The sequence below is a fragment of the Vigna unguiculata genome, chromosome 6, assembly GCF_037176805.1.
Source record: "Vigna unguiculata cultivar grain cowpea cultivar isolate G323 ecotype 2 chromosome 6, ASM3717680v1, whole genome shotgun sequence".
Taxonomy (NCBI): domain Eukaryota; kingdom Viridiplantae; phylum Streptophyta; class Magnoliopsida; order Fabales; family Fabaceae; genus Vigna; species Vigna unguiculata.
The window spans coordinates 44,287,550-44,310,711 of record NC_140797.1 but is presented as its reverse complement, the minus strand read 5'-3'; the positions used below and the strand labels follow the sequence as shown (position 1 = coordinate 44,310,711).

Below are 23,162 nucleotides of genomic sequence, written 5' to 3'. Positions count from 1 at the left end.
TTTGGCAATCACTAAACTTTCAACCAATCTATGTTAACCCAATGACGCTACGATATACAAATTAATCAGCTTCTACCTATGGTTTGTGGATCCAATTTGTAGCGCATAGAGCTTTTTCTTACCTTGTGAAATTTCTTGAACAATGACTGGAATAGGAATGCCAGAGTACGAATCGCCACCAATGTAAACTTCGTTTGACAAAAAAGTTGGATGATCAATCAGCGACTGCAAACAGTTAATAATCACTGTAACAACTAATCTTTTGTCTACAAACAGAGCAGATAAAGGTGATGATTGTGAAATAGAGAAACGAAAGAACAGGATGAAGACCTTTCTTAGAAATTGTCTGACTGAGTTTAACGTACCCGGTTTCAAGGACAAAAGGAAGTGGTCCATCGAATCCAGGAAGGAACTTTGGAGCCACACCGTGCTAATTGAAGGAAGAACAGTGATAACAGAAGAAGGGGAAGTACAAGGCCATAACAAATGAAACCACAAGTACTGTAACTACCACTGAAGTTAGCCATTTTTAATGGTTTTTCCCTTTTGTTTACGGCATTTCCATGGTTTTTAAACGGAGTTTGTGAGTCCTGTATGACAAGACACCATTGTTTTTAATTATTAATAATCAGTATTTCTCTGTAACACGGAATCACAGTCATATATTATTTTTCATAGCGTTGGAAAGGTTGATATGATTGATCTCAACACTTTGAACCGCAAACAAGCGACAGGCTCTGGTTATGTGTCGTGTCCATGGCTGGCTGTAACATTTTATTTGATTGTAGTTGGAAATTTATGAAACCCATCATAATTCCAATTATTCTCATTTTAGTGAAATACAACAGGCTAGAAGAATACGATATACTAGATATACATTTTTCTGTAAAATAAAAATTTACAATTCTAAATACTACATATTTTAGTTTAATATAATAAAGACAATATTATTTTAATATAATAATTTAATTACATATGGGTTTATCCTTAATTATTAATATAATTAAATATCTATCACATATATTTAATAAATAAAAAATTAAATTAATATATAACTACTTTTTTTCTACTAAACACACATAATCTTTATTAAAAACTATATCTATCACATTTTTTTTGCTAATTTTTTTAGCTTATCTTATTTTTTAAGACTTCCTCTAGGATTTTTGTAAGAAAATGCCCTTAAATAGATAGAAAGAATTAAAAATGAAATTCCTAAATTGATTTGGAAAAATTACAAATTATTGATGAATTCAGAATTATTAGTTAACTTAATTAATTTTCTGATAATGATATCGGTAAGGAACTTTGTTTTCCATAATAATTTAATCTGATTTGAAAAAATTATGATCACCTATCACGAATAATTGTGTTATTAAGAACATATGCAACTATCATGTCAATTTTAGATTAAAATAAATATTTTCTTGAATTTAGTTTTTAATGGGAAGCTCATCAGCTCCTTCCTACAGCAATTTCAGTAAAAGTATTTTATTCTTATTATTAGCTTGTATCCCTAAAATACTAATAATTAATTCGATCAAAATTTTAAAATAGTTTATTTTATTTTAAACACTAGCAGAGTCCAATAACAAAGAATTAACACAATGAAATATTTAAAAAAAAAATGGTGTGCTTATTTAAAAATCTACTTGAAACAGATCTGAGTTAAATAATGTAAAAGAGTGTGTTTTGATAATAAATAAGTGTATTAAGTAGCGTAAAAAAATGTGTTTACAATAATCAAGTGTATAAAATGATTTATATCTCATAATAAAATATAATTACATTTAAGTTTTAATTTCCTTAATGGTATATGTTATCTTGTTTATATGTTTTTTAAGTTTTTGAGTATGCTAAAAGTATAAGTGGACTTAATGTGAGTTAGAAGAGCAAAACAAAACAGATTTTTAGTTATAAAACAAAATGTGTAGGGAGGTGAGCTTAGAATAGCTTAGAATCAGAAAAAGCATGTGAACAGAAAACTACGTCTAAAATCAATAACCAAAATATGTGTTGATTCTGTATGTCTAAAATTATTACATGTATGTTGAAAATTGTTATGAAGTTTGATTCTGTTTTATTTATAATATATTTACGCTAATCTAAAGAAATTTATTATTATGAATTTTAATTATTATTTATAAATATAAGAGAAAGTTAAATTATAAAATATTTTTCATAATAAAATATTTAATTATTTTTCTGAAAAAATATTTTACAACTTTTTTCTAACAAACTAAATATGAAAAACAAAGAAAAAAATAATATTATTCATTCTTGTAACTTTTTAAAGATATATTAAGCCAATAAACAACTTCATCCTATCTTCTCTCACTTTTATCTTTTTCTCTAGCTTTATCTTTACTTCCACCCTATCTTCTCCTTCCACCATTATCTCTGTCTCATTTTCGTCTTTCATTTCCACTCTCAAAATCATTTACAAGTGTTAATTAGAATAAATTGAAATATCACAATAATATAGTATAAGGAAAAAGACGAAAATCAACAATGAAAAATTTGAAATATAAAATTTAAATTTCATAATCTTTGTGTATTTTGGATTGTATAATCCGTAATGAAAAACTACATTACGGATTAGATAATCTGAAATATATATTTACGTTACGAATTACATCATTCAAAAGTATAATTTTACATTACAAATTTTATAATTTACAATGTACATTTATATTATAGATTATTTGATTCAAAATATGAATTTAGGTTACTAATTTATAATTCATAATATAATTTTGTATTATAAATTGTGTAATTTAAAATAATTAGGGACCGTGGAATCCGTAAATAGTTAAAACTTTAAAAAATATGGAGGTGCAGAAAGAAAACATGGGATGCCGAAAAGTTTCCCATGTTTCGATTATCATACCTTTTGTTCAATTGACATGGAAATTTTGTTTTATTCTTATTTTATTGAATATTAGGTATATAAATATTTATATTTGTATCGCCTTTTTATTGTTTTAAATATTAATTTAATAATTACAAGTTTAATATTATATATAAAAAAGAAATATATAAATATTAAAACAAAAGATAAAAAGGTTACTCAATTCAATTCTTGAAAATTTTCACGTAAAATATTAAAAAATTGATAAAAATAATAAGAAATAAAGATAATTATATGTATGTCCTATATTTGATTTAATAAATTTAAAATTAATACATCATTTGGACAAATTAAAAATAAATAAAAAATATGTGTATAATTAAGATCATGATAATAATAAAAGTAACTTTCAAATCTAAGTTGTTAACAACTTTAAAATCTAAGCTTTTGATATCACTTGTTAACATCTTTTTATCTCTTTGTGACTTCTTTTGTCTCTCCTTACTTTCTTTTTAAGAGTCTTGTACCAATTTTTTCATCATCTTCTAGTTAGTATGTTTTTTTCTTTTTATTCGTGTTGATATTGTTTTTATTTTGTTTTAGATTTGTATTATAATTATAAATGCGTTCCTACATTTTTTATTTTTCAATACTTTTCGATTTACGAGTTTTGAGAGTTTTTTTATATATATCTTGATGAGGAACTGAAATTTTCCTACAAAATTATCAATTAGATTAAGGTTTAGTCTTTGTCGAAAATAGATTAATTGGAGTATAATTTAGAGTTGAGTTTGTTGGAGAAAGATAATTTAAGTTTAGAAAAAAAAGAACTTACTTTAAGCATTTACAATCAAAAGATTTGAGCATTGATGAAATTATTGAACAATTAAGAAGTATTCTTTCATTCTTTGAAAAGTAGAAGAAAATGGATTTGAAAACGCATTAATTTTTGTTAAAGAAACTGCTATTGAAATAAATATAAAACCTAAACTTATTGAAAAACGTATTAGACTCAAAAAAGAAACAACTGAATGAGAATAATGAAATGGTAAAATCTCTTTAATTATTATTTATAATTGATTACTTTTTGTAAAGTATAGATAAAATAATTAACATATTTTAACGTAGATTTGACAATTTAAAATATATGAAGATATTTTTGATTTTTGATTTAGTGTTAAAAAACTTAAAGTCACTACATTATACCTTTTTGAAAGAAAAATGGTTAAACTTTGAAAAATCTTTAAAACATGATAATTTGTTTGATATTGATGGATTTAATTTATTTTAAGAATTAAATTTCTTAAGAGAAATTATAGGTTCAGAAAATAATAAACCATTTGATATTCTTAATTATATAAAAAGAATAGATTTTTTTTTGAAATGGATATATAACTTATAGAATAATGTTAACAATTCAAGTGTCCATTGCTTTAATCAAGATGAATTTCTTAGAGCTAAAGATAATAAAAAACTTATTTGAGATCAACAATGTCTATAGAAAGATTACATATATTAACATTATTATCTATTGAAAAAAATATTAAATAAAATTAATTATAACAATTTAATAAATAATTTTTCATAAAAGAAAAACTCAAAAAAAAGTATTAAAATAAAGACGTCATTTTTAAATTTGTTTTAGATCTCCTAAACTTTTGAGCTACTCTTGCAATGACTTTGAATTCAACTGATGAAACCAAACTTAATCTTAAATCTTTGAGGAAAAACTATCATGCATGTAATTCTTAATTTGTCATGTTAATCATTAGAACTAAAAGGCATATTTGAATTAAAAGTAGCAAGGGAGAGAAAAGTCGTTTGGCCTTCCAAAAGAACATATACTTTCTTTAAAGTTGTTCGGCCTTCCAAAAGAACATGATAGAAAAAATATAATGTGTTCTATCAGAGGATAAGAGAGATCGTGGATTCAACTTCTCCATTAACAAAAAATTAATATCTAACAATTGTCGATAAAATAAAAAATAGGGTCCAAACCTATTCATCAATAGATGAGATTGTTCTTTTGTATTTCTATTTTGTCTATTGTGGATTAAAATTACTACATATTAAGGTTCTTGTAATCTTTCACATACATAACAATAAAAATACTTTAATACAATGTTTAATACAATGTGATCACTTTTAACTTGGCACATCCTTGATATCTTTAATATCCGATTATTCAAATACCAATTGTAGGATTTGCAAGGTGTCTTTAGAAAGATAATAACTATCTTTATTTGGTTGACAAAGATAAATCTACCTCGAGGATTGCCTCTCATAGTAGATGACCTAGTTTGGTTGTTCCTACAAAGGCCTCTTAGATAACCATCTACTGAACATAGCAAAGCATTCTTTAGGATTGGACTCTGGAGCTATGTGGCTTCCACCCTGAAAGTATATCAGAACAAACAATGAAATAAGGAACTACCAAATATTGCCTTATACTTCATTCTCACTGCATCAACTCCACCATTCAAATTTATTTTTGTAAACAAGATCCATTAAATTTATCCCTTCTTCACCTATCTAAAATACCCTAATCAAATGGAGTCTTCGTGTGACCCACAAGAACCGTAAGAAGAACAGAAAAAACTTGCCTTCACAGTTGCAAATGTCATACGATTGGAGTAAGTTCTTGTGTATCTGCTTGCAGGAAAACAAATATATATTAATACACAATATTCAATTACTTTTTTTTTTGTAGATAAAGTGTTGCAATATAATTCAAGCTCATATGTGCACACGTAAGAAGCTGAATAAAAGTCAGAGAAAATTAGTGACCTTGTTGGAAGACTTTGTCAAAAGTCTGTTGCAGGTTTTTCGGCTATTAGTTAGGAGCACTTTAAGATTCAGTTTTTAAGTTATTCTTAGCACCACTAATGTAGGATTGTTAGACGTGGTTAGTGGAGATAGTTAGCCAAGTTTTTTTTATTATATAAACATTGTATTGTTCAGCATTTTAAATGAATGTGAGGAGAACAATAAACTGAGCTCTCTCTCTTCCATTATTCTGTCATCTGGTTCTATTATCTTCCTCCTCTAATATCCAACATTTTGGTATCAAAGAGCAATCCGGGTTCATATCCAGGGAATTGTTGAGTGAGAAGAGAGATCACTCAAACACAAGGATAAACACGGTTGGAGAGTGAAAAAGTTGTTCATAATGCAGAACAATGGATCTGGAGCCACTTCACAATTGCCTATCTTTAAAGGCATAAATTATCAATTTTGGAGCTTGAAAATGAAAACATTATTCAAGTCTCAAGAACTGTGGAGTTTTGTTGAAGAAGGATTTGATGATGCTCAATCTCCAGAACCTGATCAGCAATTGAAAGAAAAGAGAAAGAAAGATTCCAAGGCATTATTTTTGATTCAACAGGCCTTGGATGATGGAATCTTTCCCAGAATTGCTTCAGCAACCACATCCAAGATGGCATGGGATACTCTAAAGCAAGAGTATCTAGGTGACAAGAAGGTGATTACAGTGAGGCTGCAATCACTAAGGAGAGAGTTTGAAACAGCTCTAATGACGGACAAAGAATCGGTCCAAGAATACCTGTCACGTGTATCCACTATGGTACAACAAATGCGGTCATATGGAGAAACAATGACCAATGAGCATGTGGTTGGAAAAGTTCTAAGAAGTCTCACAAGCAAATATGACCATGTTGTAGCAGCCATTGAAGAGTCAAAGGACATGGGAGAATACACCTTTGATGAACTCATGGGATCCTTGCAAGCTCATGAGGAGAGGCTCAATAGAAATGGTGAGAAGAAGGAAGAGAAGGCATTCCATGTGAAAGGAGATTCCTCAAACAGGGAAAAGACAGGGCAATTCAGTGGAAGAGGTAGAGGAAGAGCTGGCTCTAGAGGAAGGGGCCGTGGAAGAGGACAAAATAAGGAAGGAAAAGAGCAATCGTATAAGGGTCCACTCAAATGTTACTATTGCAAGAAGCCAGGCCACAAAGAAGCTAGCTACTGGAAGAAGGAGGAGGATGAACAAAAGGGTGATCAAAAATCCAATTTTGTGGAGAATGAGCAAAAGTTGTTTTTAGCACAAAGTGCAGCTGGAAATGATGCAGGAGATGGCGTGTGGTATGTTGACAGTGGATGTTCCAACCATATGTCAAGTGCCAAGTCTATGTTCAGAGAACTGAATGAATCTTTGAAGAGCAAGGTGAGGCTTGGAGATGGAAAGCAACTTGAAGTGGAAGGAAGAGGCACAATTGCAATCAAAACGGAGCAAGGAAACACCAAGCTATTATATGATGTGCAGTATGTGCCAAATTTGGCTCACAATTTGCTGAGTGTGGGTCAATTAATCAATTCTGGATATTCAGTATTGTTTGAAAATGATTTGTGTTTGATTTGTGATAAGAAATCCAAAGAAGTTGTAGTAAAGATTGTTATGGGGAGAAACAGAATGTTCCCTCTTGATTTATCTGGCAATGTGAGCAAAGCACTGACAGTTAGAGGAGATGATGATGCCAAGCTGTGGCATTTGAGGTATGGCCATCTGAATGTGCAGGGACTGAAGCTTCTAAGTTCCAAAGACATGGTGCAAGGGCTGCCTAAAATTGGTGAGCTTGAATTGTGTGAAGGATGCTTATATGGAAAACAGTCAAAAGGACCATTTCCTAATGGCAGAGCTTGGAGAGCAAGTGAAAGTTTGGAGCTGCTGCATGCTGATCTCTGTGGACCAATGCAGACAGTTTCTCTTGGTGGAAGTAGGTATTTCTTGCTCATAACTGATGACTACAGTAGAATGAGTTGGGTCTACTTTCTAAAGGCTAAGTCTGAAGCCTTTGAAAACTTTAAGATTTTTAAGGCTATGGTTGAGAAACAATCTGGTCTATGTGTGAAAGCCTTAAGAACAGATCGTGGTGGCGAATTCTTGTCAAATGAATTCATCACATTTTGTGAGGAGCATGGAATAAGAAGAGAATTGACTGCATCATATACTCCAGAGCAACACGGAGTAGCTGAGAGAAAGAACAGAACTGTTGTAGAGATGGCAAGAAGCATGCTCAAAGCTAGAGGTGTACCAAACAACTTTTGGTGTGAAGCTGTAGCTACTGCAGTGTACATCCTAAATGTCTCTCCTACAAAGGCAGTCATGAATATGACACCATTTGAAGCATGGAGAGGAAAAAAACCATCAGTAAGTCATTTAAGAGTTTTCGGTTGTACAGCTTATGCTTTAGTTGATTTAAGATCTAAACTAGATGATAAATCTATGAAATGTGTATTCATTGGGTATGCTACTCAATCCAAGGCATATAGACTGTATAACCCTCTTACTGGCAAGATTGTGGTCAGTAGGAACGTTGTATTTAATGAGAATGCAGGCTGGAATTGGAAGCAAAGAGATAGTTGTGACAGTATTCAGCAGAATATAGTAGGGACTGATTGCTCAGAGGAAGACGTAACTGTGCCATCAAATGACCAGCAGTCTTCAAGTCCTCCTACACCATTATCATCTTCAAATCACAGCTCATCATCTTCTTCAAGTCCTTCCTCATCAAGTTCATCAGATGATTCAGCACCGAGAAAATATAGGACTCTTGTTGACTTGTATGCAAACTGCAACTTTGCACTGATGGCTGCAGATCCAACCAGTTTTGATGAAGCTAAAGATGAAGTTGAATGGCAGAATGCAATGAACGAGGAAATCAGGTCCATTCAAAAGAATGAGACTTGGAAATTGGTTGATCTTCCTGAAGGAAAGAATGTTATTGGACTTAAGTGGGTATTCAGAACTAAGTTCAATACAGATGGTAGTATTCTAAAGCACAAAGCAAGATTGGTGGCAAAAGGGTATGCACAGCAAGAAGGAATCGATTTTGAGGAGACATTCTCACCAGTGGCAAGATTTGAAACTGTAAGAGTAGTATTAGCTTTGGCTGCCCAATGGAAATTGAAGGTGTTTCAGCTTGACGTAAAATCTGCATTTCTCAATGGAGACTTACAAGAAGAAGTTTTTGTTGAGCAACCACTCGGCTTTGTCAAAGATGGTGAAGAAGGCAAGGTTTACAAGCTGCAAAAGGCACTTTATGGACTGAAACAGGCTCCAAGAGCCTAGTACACCAAGATTGACTCATTCTTTCTTCAAAATCAGTTTGAGAGAAGTCAGAATGAGCCAACTCTCTATGTGAAAAAGGAAGGCATGAATGGATTCATTATTGTCTGTCTTTATGTGGATGACATCATCTACTTTAGCTCCTCTCAGAAGCTGCTAAATGAGTTCAAAGCATCAATGATGAAGCAATTTGAGATGACAGACTTGGGACTGCTTCAGTATTTCTTGGGTCTAGAAGTAAGGCAAGGAGAAAATGGAATATTTCTGTGCCAGAGGAAGTATGCAGAGGATTTACTGAAAAATTTTCAATGGAAAAATGTGAAACTGTCAACACTCCTATGAACCCAAATGAGAAGCTGCAGAAGGAGGATGGCACAGGAAAAGCTGATGAAAAGCTGTTCAGAAGTTTAGTAGGAGGTCTGAATTATCTCACTCACACACGTCCTGACATTGCTTATAGTGTAAGTGTGGTATCCAGATACATGCACTCTCCAACAAAGCAATAGCTAGGTGCAGCAAAAAGGATTCTAAAGTATGTTGCAGGATCAACTCGTTTTGGAATCCTATATGAACATGTAAATGAGTTCAAGTTAGTTAGCTACACAGACAGTGACTGGGCAGGCAGTTTGGATGACAGGAAAAGTACCTCAGGGTCAGTTTTCAGTTTAGGCTCAGGAGCTATTACTTGGAGCTCAAAGAAGCAGGACACTGTGGCTCTGTCATCATCTGAAGCAGAATATGTAGCTGCTGGTGCAGCAGCAAGACAAGCTGTTTGGCTTAGAAAGTTGTTGAAAGATTTATGTTGTGAGCAAGAAGGAGCAACTGAGATATGGTGTGATAACAGGTCTGCGATTGCTATGACAAGAAACCCAGCATTTCACGCAAGAACCAAGCATATTGAAGTTCAGCATCATTTCATAAGGAAGCTTGTGTCAGATGAAACAATCGTTCTAAGATTCTGCAGCACAAATATCCAAAATGCAGATCTGTTCACCAAGGCTTTAGCTCAAACCAAACATCAGTTCTTTATGGAGAAAATTGGTATGTATGAGTTTGAATTAAGGGGAGGTGTTGCAATATAATTCAAGCTCATATGTGCACACGTAAGAAGCTGAATAAAAGTCAGAGAAAATTAGTGACCTTGTTGGAAGACTTTGTCAAAAGTCTGTTGCAGGTTTTTCGGCTATTAGTTAGGAGCACTTTAAGATTCAGTTTTTAAGTTATTCTTAGCACCACTAATGTAGGATTGTTAGACGTGGTTAGTGGAGATAGTTAGCCAAGTTTTTTTTATTATATAAACATTGTATTGTTCAGCATTTTAAATGAATGTGAGGAGAACAATAAACTGAGCTCTCTCTCTTCCATTATTCTGTCATCTGGTTCTATTATCTTCCTCCTCTAATATCCAACATAAAGTAATCCTAACTAAAGTAAGAATACCCTGCAACTTGGCCATCTGTATACCATTGCCTCCAATCATCTACGATGGAGTAGTTCAAAGATCTTATCCATGCCTGAGTTGCCAAGAAAGCTATTTTCATGTCATGGTCGCCACTGTTATCAATACAACAGAGAAGTTATTTACCTTGTGATATTTAAATTCCTTCATCTGTATTACCTTATTCCTTTTGAGCATAGAGAAAGGATATTGACCTGTATATCAGTGAACGATAACCTTTTCTACTAAGGTTTACATGATACCCATAGCTTTCTGGAATATCCATATCGTGAGGTATATCCAAGGTACACCGACGCCATTTTCCTATACTTCCCTGCAACATGCAACCAAAATGCAATTTTATAGCCAACTAACTGTATGTGTGGAAAGAATATTGTTACAAGTATCAACTGCACCTTGCGGATATGCAGTGCACTGCGAACATCGTCATCATTGGCCCAAAAACCGCAGAGGAAGTATACATAAGTCTGATGGTGGAAAGGAGATAAACATCAAGTTAAATCCAATGAAGAATTTGGCTTTAAATGCAATTAAGAAATAACTTGATAGTAGTTTATGGATGCAAGGTATATAGCAAGATTGTAACTGGATAATATAAGAAAAGAAGCATTAAGCGAAACGTGTCTAATGCAATAAAACATGAAGTTTACTCCACAGCTTAAGGGTGGCAAATTGAGATGAGTATCTGAGAGCTTGTTGGCGGGATATTTCTTAATTAGTGATATCCTCTGAGATGTGTCCGTATCAAGCCATTCGCACTTTGGCTCCAAAATATACGTGTCTGAAATTCCTGATATAGCCTGTGTCGCAATGGAAAAATCGTTGTGTCATGCATATTTCACCACTAGAAACTCTACTGGTGAAATTTGATATGGAAAGATGGGGCAGAAGAAAAAAAAACGATGCGTACCGCGTCAAATGACGCCATATCTCTGGAACATAATGCATTTCTGGTGTCTACATTTATGTACTCTTCTTTACAATGTTTTTGCAGTGACTTTTCATTATAACGAGAGATTCGTTAGCATTTGAGTTTACAATTTTTAAGATAGGTATTGATGAATTACAATGAAATTACCTCGTATAGTTCATCAGATATAAGTGCCATTCCGTGAGAAAAGGGAATTTGATAGTTCTCTTCTCTTCGAGTTGTTAGTGCATTCCCTAGCAGGTAACCCTGAAGAAAAGGACGATTCGTTATCAATCTGCAGAGATGGTGTATATTTCAAGGACGGGATTCTCTTACAAGATTCTAACCTGGAGATTTATCCATGGTTGAACGCCTTTCTGATTTCCTGAAAACATGGAATTTGACAGTAGTTAAAATTTTCAACAACCCAATGAGGCTATTAAACAGCAGAGAAGGTTTAGCTTCAGTATAAATTTGCGGTCACAGTTTTTCTATACACATTGAAACACACGAGTTTCTCACCTCGGGAAATTTCTTGAACCACTGCTGGAACAGGAATTCCAGAATATGAATCGCCACCAATGTAAACTTCATTTGTCAAAAAATTTGGATGATCAATCAACCACTACAAAAAATTAAACATGATCATACAAACTCTGTTAACTAAATACTTGTCTATAAACAACAAAAACCAAAGAAAAAGGTGATAATTGTGAAATAAAACCAAAAACAAAAAAATGGTGAGCACCTTCCTAAGAAATTGATGGACTTGGAGAACTAGTGTGGAATCACTTCGTTGAGTAGCCGATTTTGTGGTGGCATAAGTGAAGCCTGTAGAAACAGGCAAGTCTACAAATATAATGCTACTAACCTGTAAAAAATAGAAAAGATCAGCACTAAATATCAATAAATAAGCATAAGAAAGCGATGAAATAAATACAATGAAGTTAAAAGACCAGTTTTTTGAACCAACAAAAAGATCAAGAACAGTGGAAACCTTTGTCCATGAGTGTGGCCTCAAGAACAAATTTGGGAGGCTTCCATTATACTCTTCATGTTTAAAACCAAGTGGACCTGCAACATTGAAATAGAATAGTAATCTAATTGCCTAATACATAATAACCATTGCGAAAAAGCAAAATAGAAATTGAAAAAACAATGATGATACTATCACCTATTTCAAAGACAAGACCAGAGAGGGCTGAACAACCAGGGCCACCAGTGAGCCAAAGCATGAGAGGATCGTCCTTTGGACTGTTCTCTGACTCAATGAAGTAGTAGAATGCCTGCACATCCTCTGATTCACCCACTCCCACATATCTATCCAACAAATATAATGTTAACTTTCATTGCAGTAACATTTTTTTTTCTAACTGAGTTTAACGTACCCGGTTTCAAGAACAAAAGGAAGAGGTCCCTCGAATCCAGGAAGGAACTTAACTGTGGAGCCACACCATGAAAGTTGAAAGAAGAATTGTGATAAGAGAAGAAGGGGAAGTGGAATCCCGTAATGAGCCAAAACATAACCAGTGCTGCAACTTGAACTAAGCTTTGCCATTTTCAGTGACCCTGTATAACACGCGAGCCTTAATTAAGTGATTAAAATAAACACAATTTTTAATTGATTGATTAAGTATGCGAAGATCCACCTCAGTACTGTTTGAGAACATTTTCTCAAACTTTATTTTTTTGTATTTTGAAATTGTTGAAAAAAAGAAAAATACCAATTATTAGGACGACAGACGTATAATCACACAAGTACTTATATACTTATTTTGAGATATTAGACTACCTATACAGTACAGTCATGCAAACATCTAAATGAAAGAATCAGAAGAAAATATTTTGAATATTAAAAAAAAGGTGTCAAATTCTATATGCATAATACATAACTACTTACAAACTCATATCCAAAAAAACAAAACATGTTACAGAATTTTTTTTATCATTGTTATTGTTTCTTTTAAAGGGAATGATGCATATATGAAAGGATCGTGATACATGCAGTTAGGGTAAAATAGAAGCCTAACGGGTGTGTATATAAGAAAACGGGGTGCATGTAGACAAAAGCAGCTGTCGAAAGAAGTATGAAGAAAAGCAGGCCCACGCACTTAACGTGTTATTTCCATCTTTTTAAATGTCCTGTACTTAAACCTTCCAATTAAATTTACCATACTCATACTCTGACATAGATATGGGCACTGAAAAAGAAATGGGTCCACACATGAGTTGAATTGCATGCAGAAGAAGTATGAGATAAAATCGAGATAAATCGTAAAATAGTAAAAATCTACTGAAATTTTGGTTATAAAAATCTAACCTATCCTTGATAATAAAACTGTGTACCTGAGTGGCGGATCTGGATAGAGATCCGTGAGTGGATTTGGATGGAAGAAAGTGAAAGTTTATTGCATTGTGATAACCTCACCTGTGGGACTTAAATCAGGATCACACAGTTTCACACATCAGGGGCCTTTTGGTTGTTCTTCTTTTCCTTCGTGTCTTCTTCTCTTCTCTTCTCTTCAGGTTGTTCCCACTTATGAATCTCTCTCGTGCTTCTTTTTTTTTTTCTGTTCCTTTTTCTCTTATTGCTGTTCCTCCAGAGGTTGCGTATTATAAGGATAAGGACCACTCCCACGTTGTGCCCGACACCAATTAAGTAATGTAATAGAGTATGTTTTTATAATATATAAGTATATGAAATCATTTATACCTCATAATTAAATTTACATTTATATTTTAATTTTAATTTACTTAATAGGATATGCTTACTTAATAGGATATGCTATGTAACGTATATGTCAAAAATGGACTTTGGGTAGGTTTGAAGAGTAATCCATATTTGTAAAACAAAAACTAGTACTTTTATCCGTGCAATGCACGGGGCACGAGATTTTAAAAATTAAAAAATTAAAAAATATTATTAAAACTAAATAAATTTTTAATTAATTTTATGATAAAAATTTATTTAAATTATTTATATATTTTTTTAACAAAATATATTGTATATAATTATTTTAAATAATATATTAAAATCGAGTTAATTAAAATTAAGAAATTAAATAAAATTTTAAATAAAATATTTAATAGATAATGTAGAAAAATGTAATAGTTGATTTTTTAATAACAATGATGATAAACGATATATAAATTGTTAAGTAGACTCTATAAAAATATAAAAATAGACAATAAAAAGATATAAAGAGTAGACAATATAAAACTATAAATGATAGGCCATGTATATAAATGTAAATAATGTATTCTTTCAAAATACAAATGATAGACAGACGATGCAAACAAAACATCAAGATATAAACGATCAAAAACTACATATGTAAATCCAATGTAGAAAGATATAAAGAATAGATTATTCTTTTGGAGTCATTTTTCTATTTTTTTTTTTTTGGATATTGAATTTCAAATTTAAATTTTGTTACCATATTTTTATAGTTTTTACAGTTTAGAATTTTAAATCCAAACTTTATTACTTTATATTTTGAATTTTAAATTTGTCAATATGAATCTTAATTTAGAAAAAAAAATTGAAATTGAAATCATTAGTGAATTTTATATCTTTAAAAGTTTCAAGAATTTATAATTTTCACTTTGCAATGATACACGAATGTCTATGTTATAAAAATTATGTTTTAAATTATTGTTTAAGCTTTTGTGAAATGTCAAAAACATGTGAAAGTTGTTCAAAAATATTTAAAATTTTATTAAAAAGGCTTTAATGTTACAGCTTTTTGTAGGGTGTCAAAACGTGTCAGCCCGGCTATTTTGCCTCTCCTTGCCTATTCACTTTATATTTTGAAATATTTTTTGTAGCTTAAGTGGAATATTTTTATAGCTTTTTGAAATTTCAAAATTCAAATTCAAACTTTATTACTACATATATTTCAAATTTCACAATATTAAAATAAGATTAAAATTTAAATGTTGAGTATTTTCATATTTTTAAAGTTAAAAAAATTTGTAATTTTTACATTATATTTTAATTATTATTATTAGGTTGATATCATTGTGTTATTTTATAATTATATTTTTATTAAATATTATTATATTTTATAATAATTATTATATCGTTATGAATTTTTGTATTTTTTACGAGAAACATTAAGAATATTTATTAGAAAAACTTTAAATTTTTGTACATGTTTTATATTTTAAATGTTAAATTTAATTTTATTTACGGTTTTTTACAATTTCAAATTTTAAATCAAAACATTATTATTTTATATATCAAAAAATATTTAGTTTCAAAAAACTAATTTAAAAAGCAGAGAACATATCGACTGTCAATAAACTATTTATCTTTAGTTTCAAAATACATTTTACAATGCCTTTAATATATATTAGAATTTGTATGTATGAATGTCGTATATATTTGAAAGTTTGTAAAATAAATGAACGAAGGTTGTAAAATAAATAAATAAAAGGTTTAAATTATGAAAAATTTAAATTATGAAACACTTGAATAATCAGTTATAATATTAAAAAATTAAAATTTTAATTATGAAATTGTCATTTTCAAACACTTATACATAGAGAAATGAGACTATTCTTTTACAAACATACTTTTAAAATATGTCACTGTCAGAATTAATTTATATTGACTTTATGTTGTACCAAATCAATTAATTTAAAATCAAACAAATTAATTAAACAATTAATCAATCTTTGATATCATATTATTATACTTTTTTTGCGATTTTAAATTTCAAATTCAAATTTTATTACCACATATTTTGAATTTTAAATTTGGTAATATGCATCTTAAGTGTATTAAAAAAAATTATTTTGAAAAATATTGTTGAGGAAAGCCACTAACAATGCTCTGAATTTCAAAATAGTATGCATTGTTTTTGGCTTTCACCCATATTTTCTGCACATATCAAAGAAATCAAAGAAAGAAGAATAAAAGAAGAAACTTGACCTTGTAAACCAAATAATGGAATTTGAAAAAACGTTGGACATCTATGCATAAAAGTTCATTGTATCAAACATTTGAAAAAATGAAAAAGAAAATGAAAAGTGCATATCTATTTTTTTTGATAAAATTTAATGTTCTTACAAAATATTTATGGTTGGTAGAGATGGGAGAATGTGTGTTGGAAAAAGGCATATATTAAAAAACAACATTTATTTAATGTGTGTGTTAGAATCAATACATGAAAATATGTGCACTCATTTAATGCAAAATATGTTATTATATTATTATTGAATATTATTATGAATTATAACATATTATTTTATTATTAAGAATCATCAAAGTTTTTCAACTCTTTATTTTTAAGATTTTGTTCCCAAATACTATATTATTTAAGATTATTTTTTAATTATCATAACCAATAAATAAATGAATCAAAAAATACATAGTAAATATAAAAAAAAAATTATATTGAAATTCTGAAGTAACGACATAGTCACTCCCTAAACCCTACATCCAAAAGACTCAATAAGATGGTCAAACTAAATCATTAAATAAATTGAATAAATATGTGTGCGTCATTTATCAGTATTTCAATTATGTTAATATTTATTTAAAAATATGAATATGAAAAAGTGATTTAGCAATCCAAAAACAATGATTACATTGCATTTAATATAATAATAAATAAATAAAAATAATAATTGAAAAAAAATTAAATAAATAAATGAAGTTTGTAAAATAAATAATTAAAAAGCTTAAGTATAAAGACTTAAATCATGAAAAAAATCGTTTCAGAGAATTTTTCACGTTACTTAAATCAAAAACATTTTGAAAACACAAAACGCTTCCAAGATATAACACTTGAGTGACCGACTATAATATTAAAGTAATTTAAAATTTTAATTATGAAATTGTTATTTTCAATTGGTGGGCATACATACTCATATAAAACATACTTTCAAAATATGCCACTGTCAGAATTAATTAATATTGACGATATATATTCTACAAAATCAATTAAATAAGAATTAAATAATTAATCAAACTTTGTCACCATATTATTCTAGTTTTTTGTGATTTTGGATTTCAAATTTCAAATTTTGTAATATGAATCTTAAGTGTATGGAAACAAAAAAAGCAAACTATCATCTTTGAGAATAGGTATCTTAAGTTATTTATATTTTTGTCAATATAATTGATTTCTGGAGATGAAAAGTAGGTATGGAAAAATGAAAATTTTTAAAAGGTGTATAAACCTTCTCCAGAAAGTTAAATAAAATTAAGTCAATATTGAAAGAGTCCTTCATAGATTTAACTTGTTAAACTTTAATAAATATTTATTGGACTGTGATCTTGATTTTAATTTTAAATTTTTTGAAAATTTGGATTTCACCTTAATGATTTATGATTTATGATTTACTTTTATGATTTGCATTTAGTTTATTTTTATAATTGTCAAATAGTAAATTATATGTTATGAAATTAAATTTATTATTTAAAATACTTACTTCAAAATATATACAGTGAAATATTTAATTATATATTTATGTTTGAAAGTATTTACTTTCGTATTAAATTAAATTATTATTATTATTATTTGATATATATATATATATAATTTATATAATTAAAAACATTATTTTCTAAAAAGTTGTAGGTTATAACTTTGTACACCTAAGATCAATTAAGATTTTTGAATGTCTTGTTGCCATAAGATGTTTTGGTAACCGAAGATTACTTCTATTTTTTCATTCATACATCTTTTGAATTTATTTTTTCCAATAAGGTTACTAATATAACTTACTTAAATAAGTTTATCACTGAAAAAAAAAATTCAAAAATATTGTTAGTTAAAATCACTAACAATGTTGTGAATTTGAAAACAATACATCTTGTTTATGACTATACTTTTTGCACACATAAAAAAAAAATCAAAGAAAGAATAATAAAAGAAGAAAGTTGACATTGTCGACCAAATCACAAAAAACAGTTGACATTTCTGCATAAAAGTTCATTGTATCACACAATTGAAAAAATGAAAAAGAAAATGAAAAGTGCATACCACACTCATTTAATGTTTGTGCTAGACTCGATGCATGAAAAGATGCACACTCATTTAATGTAGAATAAAAATTTTGATAAAGGTATGCAATCAAGTTCTTTAAATTTATTATTTGTTTATGGACAAATTCATAAAGTCTAAACTATATGTATTTATTATATATTATATATAATAAATATATATTTATTTATTTTGTTATCTATTCTTTGTTATTTCTCTTTCTATCTTTCAGCTTTATTATAAGTTAATTATTGCCTACTATTTACTATTTATTTATTTATTTGTAATATTTACAATTAATAATGGTTAAACTTATAACTCAGAATAATATTGTTAACTTTGCAATATTATGTATTACATATTAGATCAGATATCATTAGAGATTTGATAATTCAAAATGACTTTTACTTTATGTGAAGGTGAGAAGATTTTTAAAATCAGTATAAAATTTTTTCAAAAAGGTAGGTAAATCTTTTAAAACATTTTTCATTTAAAATTATAATACAATAAATTCAAATATAACATTGCATTGAGACACATGAAAAGTCATTTGTTTCTTCATAATTAATGCAAATTAATGATAAAAACACATTGGAAAAGACAAAAGTTTACCTTGGAAATAATGTTGGGAGAAACTGAAAAGTTGTTTTTATTCTTCTCAAAAGTTTACCTTGGAAGTAGTATTTGGAGAAACTGAAAAGTTGTTTTTATTCTTCTCAATATCTTTTAATTTTTGGAGGAGGAAAATTAAGTTTTGAAAAGTATAAAAAGCATCTTCAATAAGCTAGGTAAAACAAAAAATAAAAGTCTTAATTTTTATTTTGGTAAATAAATGTATTTAAAGTAAGTAATATAAAATAGTTAATAATGGTTAAATAATGGTTAAAATTAGAATTCAAAACAATATTATTTTAAAATATAAAATAGAAAACATGAAACATTGTAAACATAAAAGGTCTTTTAAAAAAGAATAAAAAACTTGCGATGAAAAATAAATGAAATAAAAAAAATTAATCAAACAAATAAATAACTATGATATCTTTGTTGATTTTGTCTTCATCACTTTCAAAAATCAGCGATTATCCTTCCTCAAGTTCAAACTTTGTAAACGTTATTGACCACTAAACTTTGTAAACGTTATTAACCACTAAACGTTATTCACAAATATGAATACATCATAATAAATGTATCTCCAAACTTTATTTCTTCTTAAGTATTTATTTTGTTATAAATATTTCTCATCCAAACTTTATTTTTATTAATTATTTATTTTGCTTATTCACTTGTAATATTTAATTAAGTTAATTAAATTTAAATATTTATTTCTTGGCATTACTTTGATTAAAATGGATACAGATAAGTGTTGATAAATTTATTCATAATTTACGACTTTTAAGACAGTATACAACATAAAAAAAGTGATAAAAAAATGTTAATTTTAACTGATATTTAACCATAACAATAGATTGGTAATGAAGAAGAACAGTAAGAGAAGTCCGAAAAGATTGTTACTTATAGATGGAGAATGAAGTGGGAGAAGATTGTTACTCATAGAATGCGTATAGATTGTGAGATATAAATACATTTCAACATTCGTAGTTTATATAAAGAGAATACGATAATAATGGTTATTCTAACAGTCACAATTGTACACCATGATGGTTCACATTTATTGCTTATCCTGCACTTACACAACTTATTAAATAGCAAAAATTATGGTTAAATAAATAAACAAAAATAAATGAATTTTAATTCAAATATAAAGACAAAATTATAAATGTGTTGATATGACTATTCCAACCATAAATATAAATGATAACGTTAGAGTTATTAAAATGGAATGCATAATAAAAAAAATAAATTAAATTTGAACATTTGAAATGGAACCTTTGGAAAAAACAAATTCTAATGTAGAAAATGAAGAAAAGAAAAAAAGATAACCTTCGTTGTGGTAGAACAAAAACTTCAGTCAAAGAGAACTAAAAATTCAAAAATATAAAAATTCATAAATAAAAAATCGAAAGTGAAAATCATTAAAAAAAATATGAATGTGTTTGAGATCTAGGAGAAGAAGTATTCAGATTTAGGAGAAGAAGAAAAAATTCGCAAGAAGAAGAAAAGTTTGTACCTTTATTGTGTTATTCAAACATTTCATCCATTTGACAAAGAAATCATCCATAAGAGAAAAAAAAACTTCAAAAGAGTATTTAGATTTGGGAGAAGAAGAGAAGATTCGCAAGAAGAACAAAAACTTATACTTTTATTGCATTCTTGAAACAGATCCATTTGCGAGAAAGCATATATTCATTAGAGAGAAAAAACACAAAAAAATATTCAAATCTGGAAGAAGAAGAAAAGATTGGCGAGAAGAACAAAAGCTTCTACCTTTATTGTGTTCCTCAATAGTTCATCCATCTTACAGAAAACATTTATTCATCAGAGAAAAAAGAACATAAAAAAATATTCAGATCTAGAGAAGAAAAGATTAGTAAGAAGAATAAAAAAACTTCGACCTTTATTGTGTTATTGGAAAGTTCATCCATCTGCTAGAAAATATTCATTCTTCAGAGAAAAAACAAACATAAAAAAATTATCAGATATGGGAGAAGAAGAAAAGATCTGCGAGAAGAACAAAAGTTTCAACCTTTAACCTTTCTTGTGTTCTTGACACATTTCATCCATCTGCCAAATAAATTCATCCATCAAAGACAAAAAAACATAAAAAAAGTACTCGGATCTTGGAGAAGAAGAAAAGGTCTTTTTTAATGTTCTTGATGGTTATGAATCTGAGAGCAAAACATATACAAAGTAAAGTAGATCTGAGAGCAATACATCCATCTAACAGATAAATATGACAAAGAAAAGAAGATAAATATGGTAGAAGAACGAAAAATAGTCGAAAAGTTTTTACCTTTTTGGTGTTCTTGACAGTGCTCATGATTCTGAGAGCTAAACATCACTCCAAACCAAACAATTACATACCAGTTAAGTTGTACAGCGGAAAAGACTCTTGCATGTGTTTGAACTCTTCATTGGAAGCCTGTCAACAAAAGAAAAATACCATCAACGCAAAAAATAGTTAGTTTAAAGTAAATATAAGAAGAATATGAGTTGTTTGCTTCAGAAAGCTGAAAATAAAAACGAAATTTGGGTAAAAAAACCATATGTCGTAGTGACGCATCTTAGACCAGTAAAAAAAGAAAAATACCATCAACGCAAAAAAAAAAAGTTAGATCTGAGAAAATATAAGAAGAATATGAGTTGTTTGCTTGAGAAAGGTAAAAACACAAACGAAAACAGAGATACAACATCTTTAGATCTGGGTAAAAAAATGATATCTTCAGATCTTCTCATTCCATTCATCTGCGAAGAATGACGAAAATAGAGATACCACAAAAATAACTACAGATCTGAAGAAATTAGGCAAATAATGCATCTCCATAGTCGATTTTTGCGGTTTAAAACACATGGATGTGGTTGTACTCTTCATTTCAAGGATTTAAACACCTGAAACATAAGATCAAACCAATAATCACTTAGATCTCAGTAAAAAACATAAAGATCTCCACAAAATAAAATCTCTCATTATGAACGGCAAATCTCACATGCATGTGTTTGTAATCTTCAGTTGAAGCTTGTAAACAAAGAAAACATGATGAACAGAAGAAGATGAACAGAAGAAAGCTCAGAAAAAAATATAAAGCATCTCCATAGTCGGTTTTTTGCGATTTAAAAACAGCTCGATCAAAAGAAGAAGATGTTAGAGAAGAAGCTAAGAAAGGCAGAGAAACCATGATGAACGCGGAGCAACAGAGACAAAGAAAGAGAGAGAAATAAGTGAGAAGGCGGAAGCAGAGAGAATGAGAAAGAGAGAGAAAGAAGTGAGAAGGCGAAAACAGAGAGAATGAGAAAGAGAGAGAAAGAATTGAGAAGGCAGAAGGTGAGAAGACTAAGGAAGAGAGAGAATGAGGTTTGAATTAAAACTTTCATTTTTCCATTTTTTTTTCTACCTTCAAAATGCTGAGAGCTTGACACATCAACGTTTTTTCCCTTTGTAGATAAAAATTTGAAATGAGAATCAGCTCAAATATATTATTCAATTGAAAAACTTACCTTTTGTTAGTTCCCAATTGTATATAGTATTAGATGTGCATGGAACTGAACTTAGAAAAAGAGGGTGTGCAACCTATACTAAAACTTCTCTTTCCCTTTCTCATTACTCAAAATCAAATTAATTTTAAAAAAATAAATAAAAAATAAAATATGAAAGCAGTTTTTTATTTTTATTTTTAATTTTTAATTATAAGATAATTTTATTTATTTAAAATAGGAAAGAAAATCTAAATCATAAATGTAACAACAATCATACAAAAAATATCACATGTTTCTTTATTCAGTAACTTTTTAATTATAAAATGTTTAACAATTTCTTCATTTTTAATCTTATTCTATCATCCCTACTCTTCCGCTTCAATCTCCGGTACAAAATACAAAGTATTCTCCATCCCTTGTGAGCTTTGTCTTCCACTCAAATTAAAGAAAAGTATAAGTTCATCAATATGAACCTTGCATTAGGTAATCTTGTTTGCTTATGGAGGTGCATACATGAACTAGGATTTAGGTTTCTTTAAGGTAGAAGGATTCTGGATTTGAACTGTTTTTTTTTTAGATTTTAATTAGGAGTAAGTTATTGAGGTGATGTAAAAAATTTTGGTATTTTGCTTCATCTTCCTCTTTAATTAATTTTATCGTACAAGAAAATGTAATATAAGGGAAGTTAACTTTATGTCAATTTAAAATTAAATTATGAATCAATGAGTGTTTTCGGTGACAGAAATGAGTTTGCTTAGTACTTACAATGG

The 23,162-nt window shown here is 29.1% G+C and overlaps 1 protein-coding gene across 8 annotated transcripts; it reads right to left on the bottom strand.

Annotated features, from left to right (window-relative positions):
• Positions 1-453: 453 nt before the first annotated feature.
• LOC114186572 (serine carboxypeptidase-like 11) lies at positions 454-13,941 on the bottom strand. 8 transcript variants are annotated; one of them, XR_014995790.1, is made up of 16 exons: positions 13,652-13,938; positions 12,694-12,874; positions 12,480-12,625; positions 12,303-12,379; positions 12,054-12,176; positions 11,828-11,930; positions 11,653-11,690; positions 11,474-11,572; positions 11,306-11,392; positions 11,046-11,195; positions 10,791-10,862; positions 10,590-10,708; positions 10,377-10,490; positions 9,583-9,894; positions 5,455-5,500; positions 5,167-5,245 (listed from the first exon to the last, which is right to left on the bottom strand). XR_014995790.1 is itself a non-coding variant. In XM_028074521.2 (15 exons), exons 2-15 carry the CDS (start codon positions 12,861-12,863, stop codon positions 5,162-5,164), a joined length of 1,428 nt encoding a protein of 475 aa, XP_027930322.2. In that variant the 5' UTR covers positions 12,864-12,874; positions 13,652-13,938; the 3' UTR covers positions 4,921-5,161. The 8 variants fall into 8 exon arrangements, 6 of the variants coding, with proteins under 6 accessions (XP_085530778.1, XP_027930322.2, XP_027930323.2 ...); XM_028074521.2 differs by lacking the exon at positions 9,583-9,894 and having other exon boundaries at positions 4,921-5,245; XM_028074522.2 differs by lacking the exon at positions 9,583-9,894 and having other exon boundaries at positions 4,921-5,245; positions 13,734-13,938.
• Positions 13,942-23,162: the final 9,221 nt, after the last annotated feature.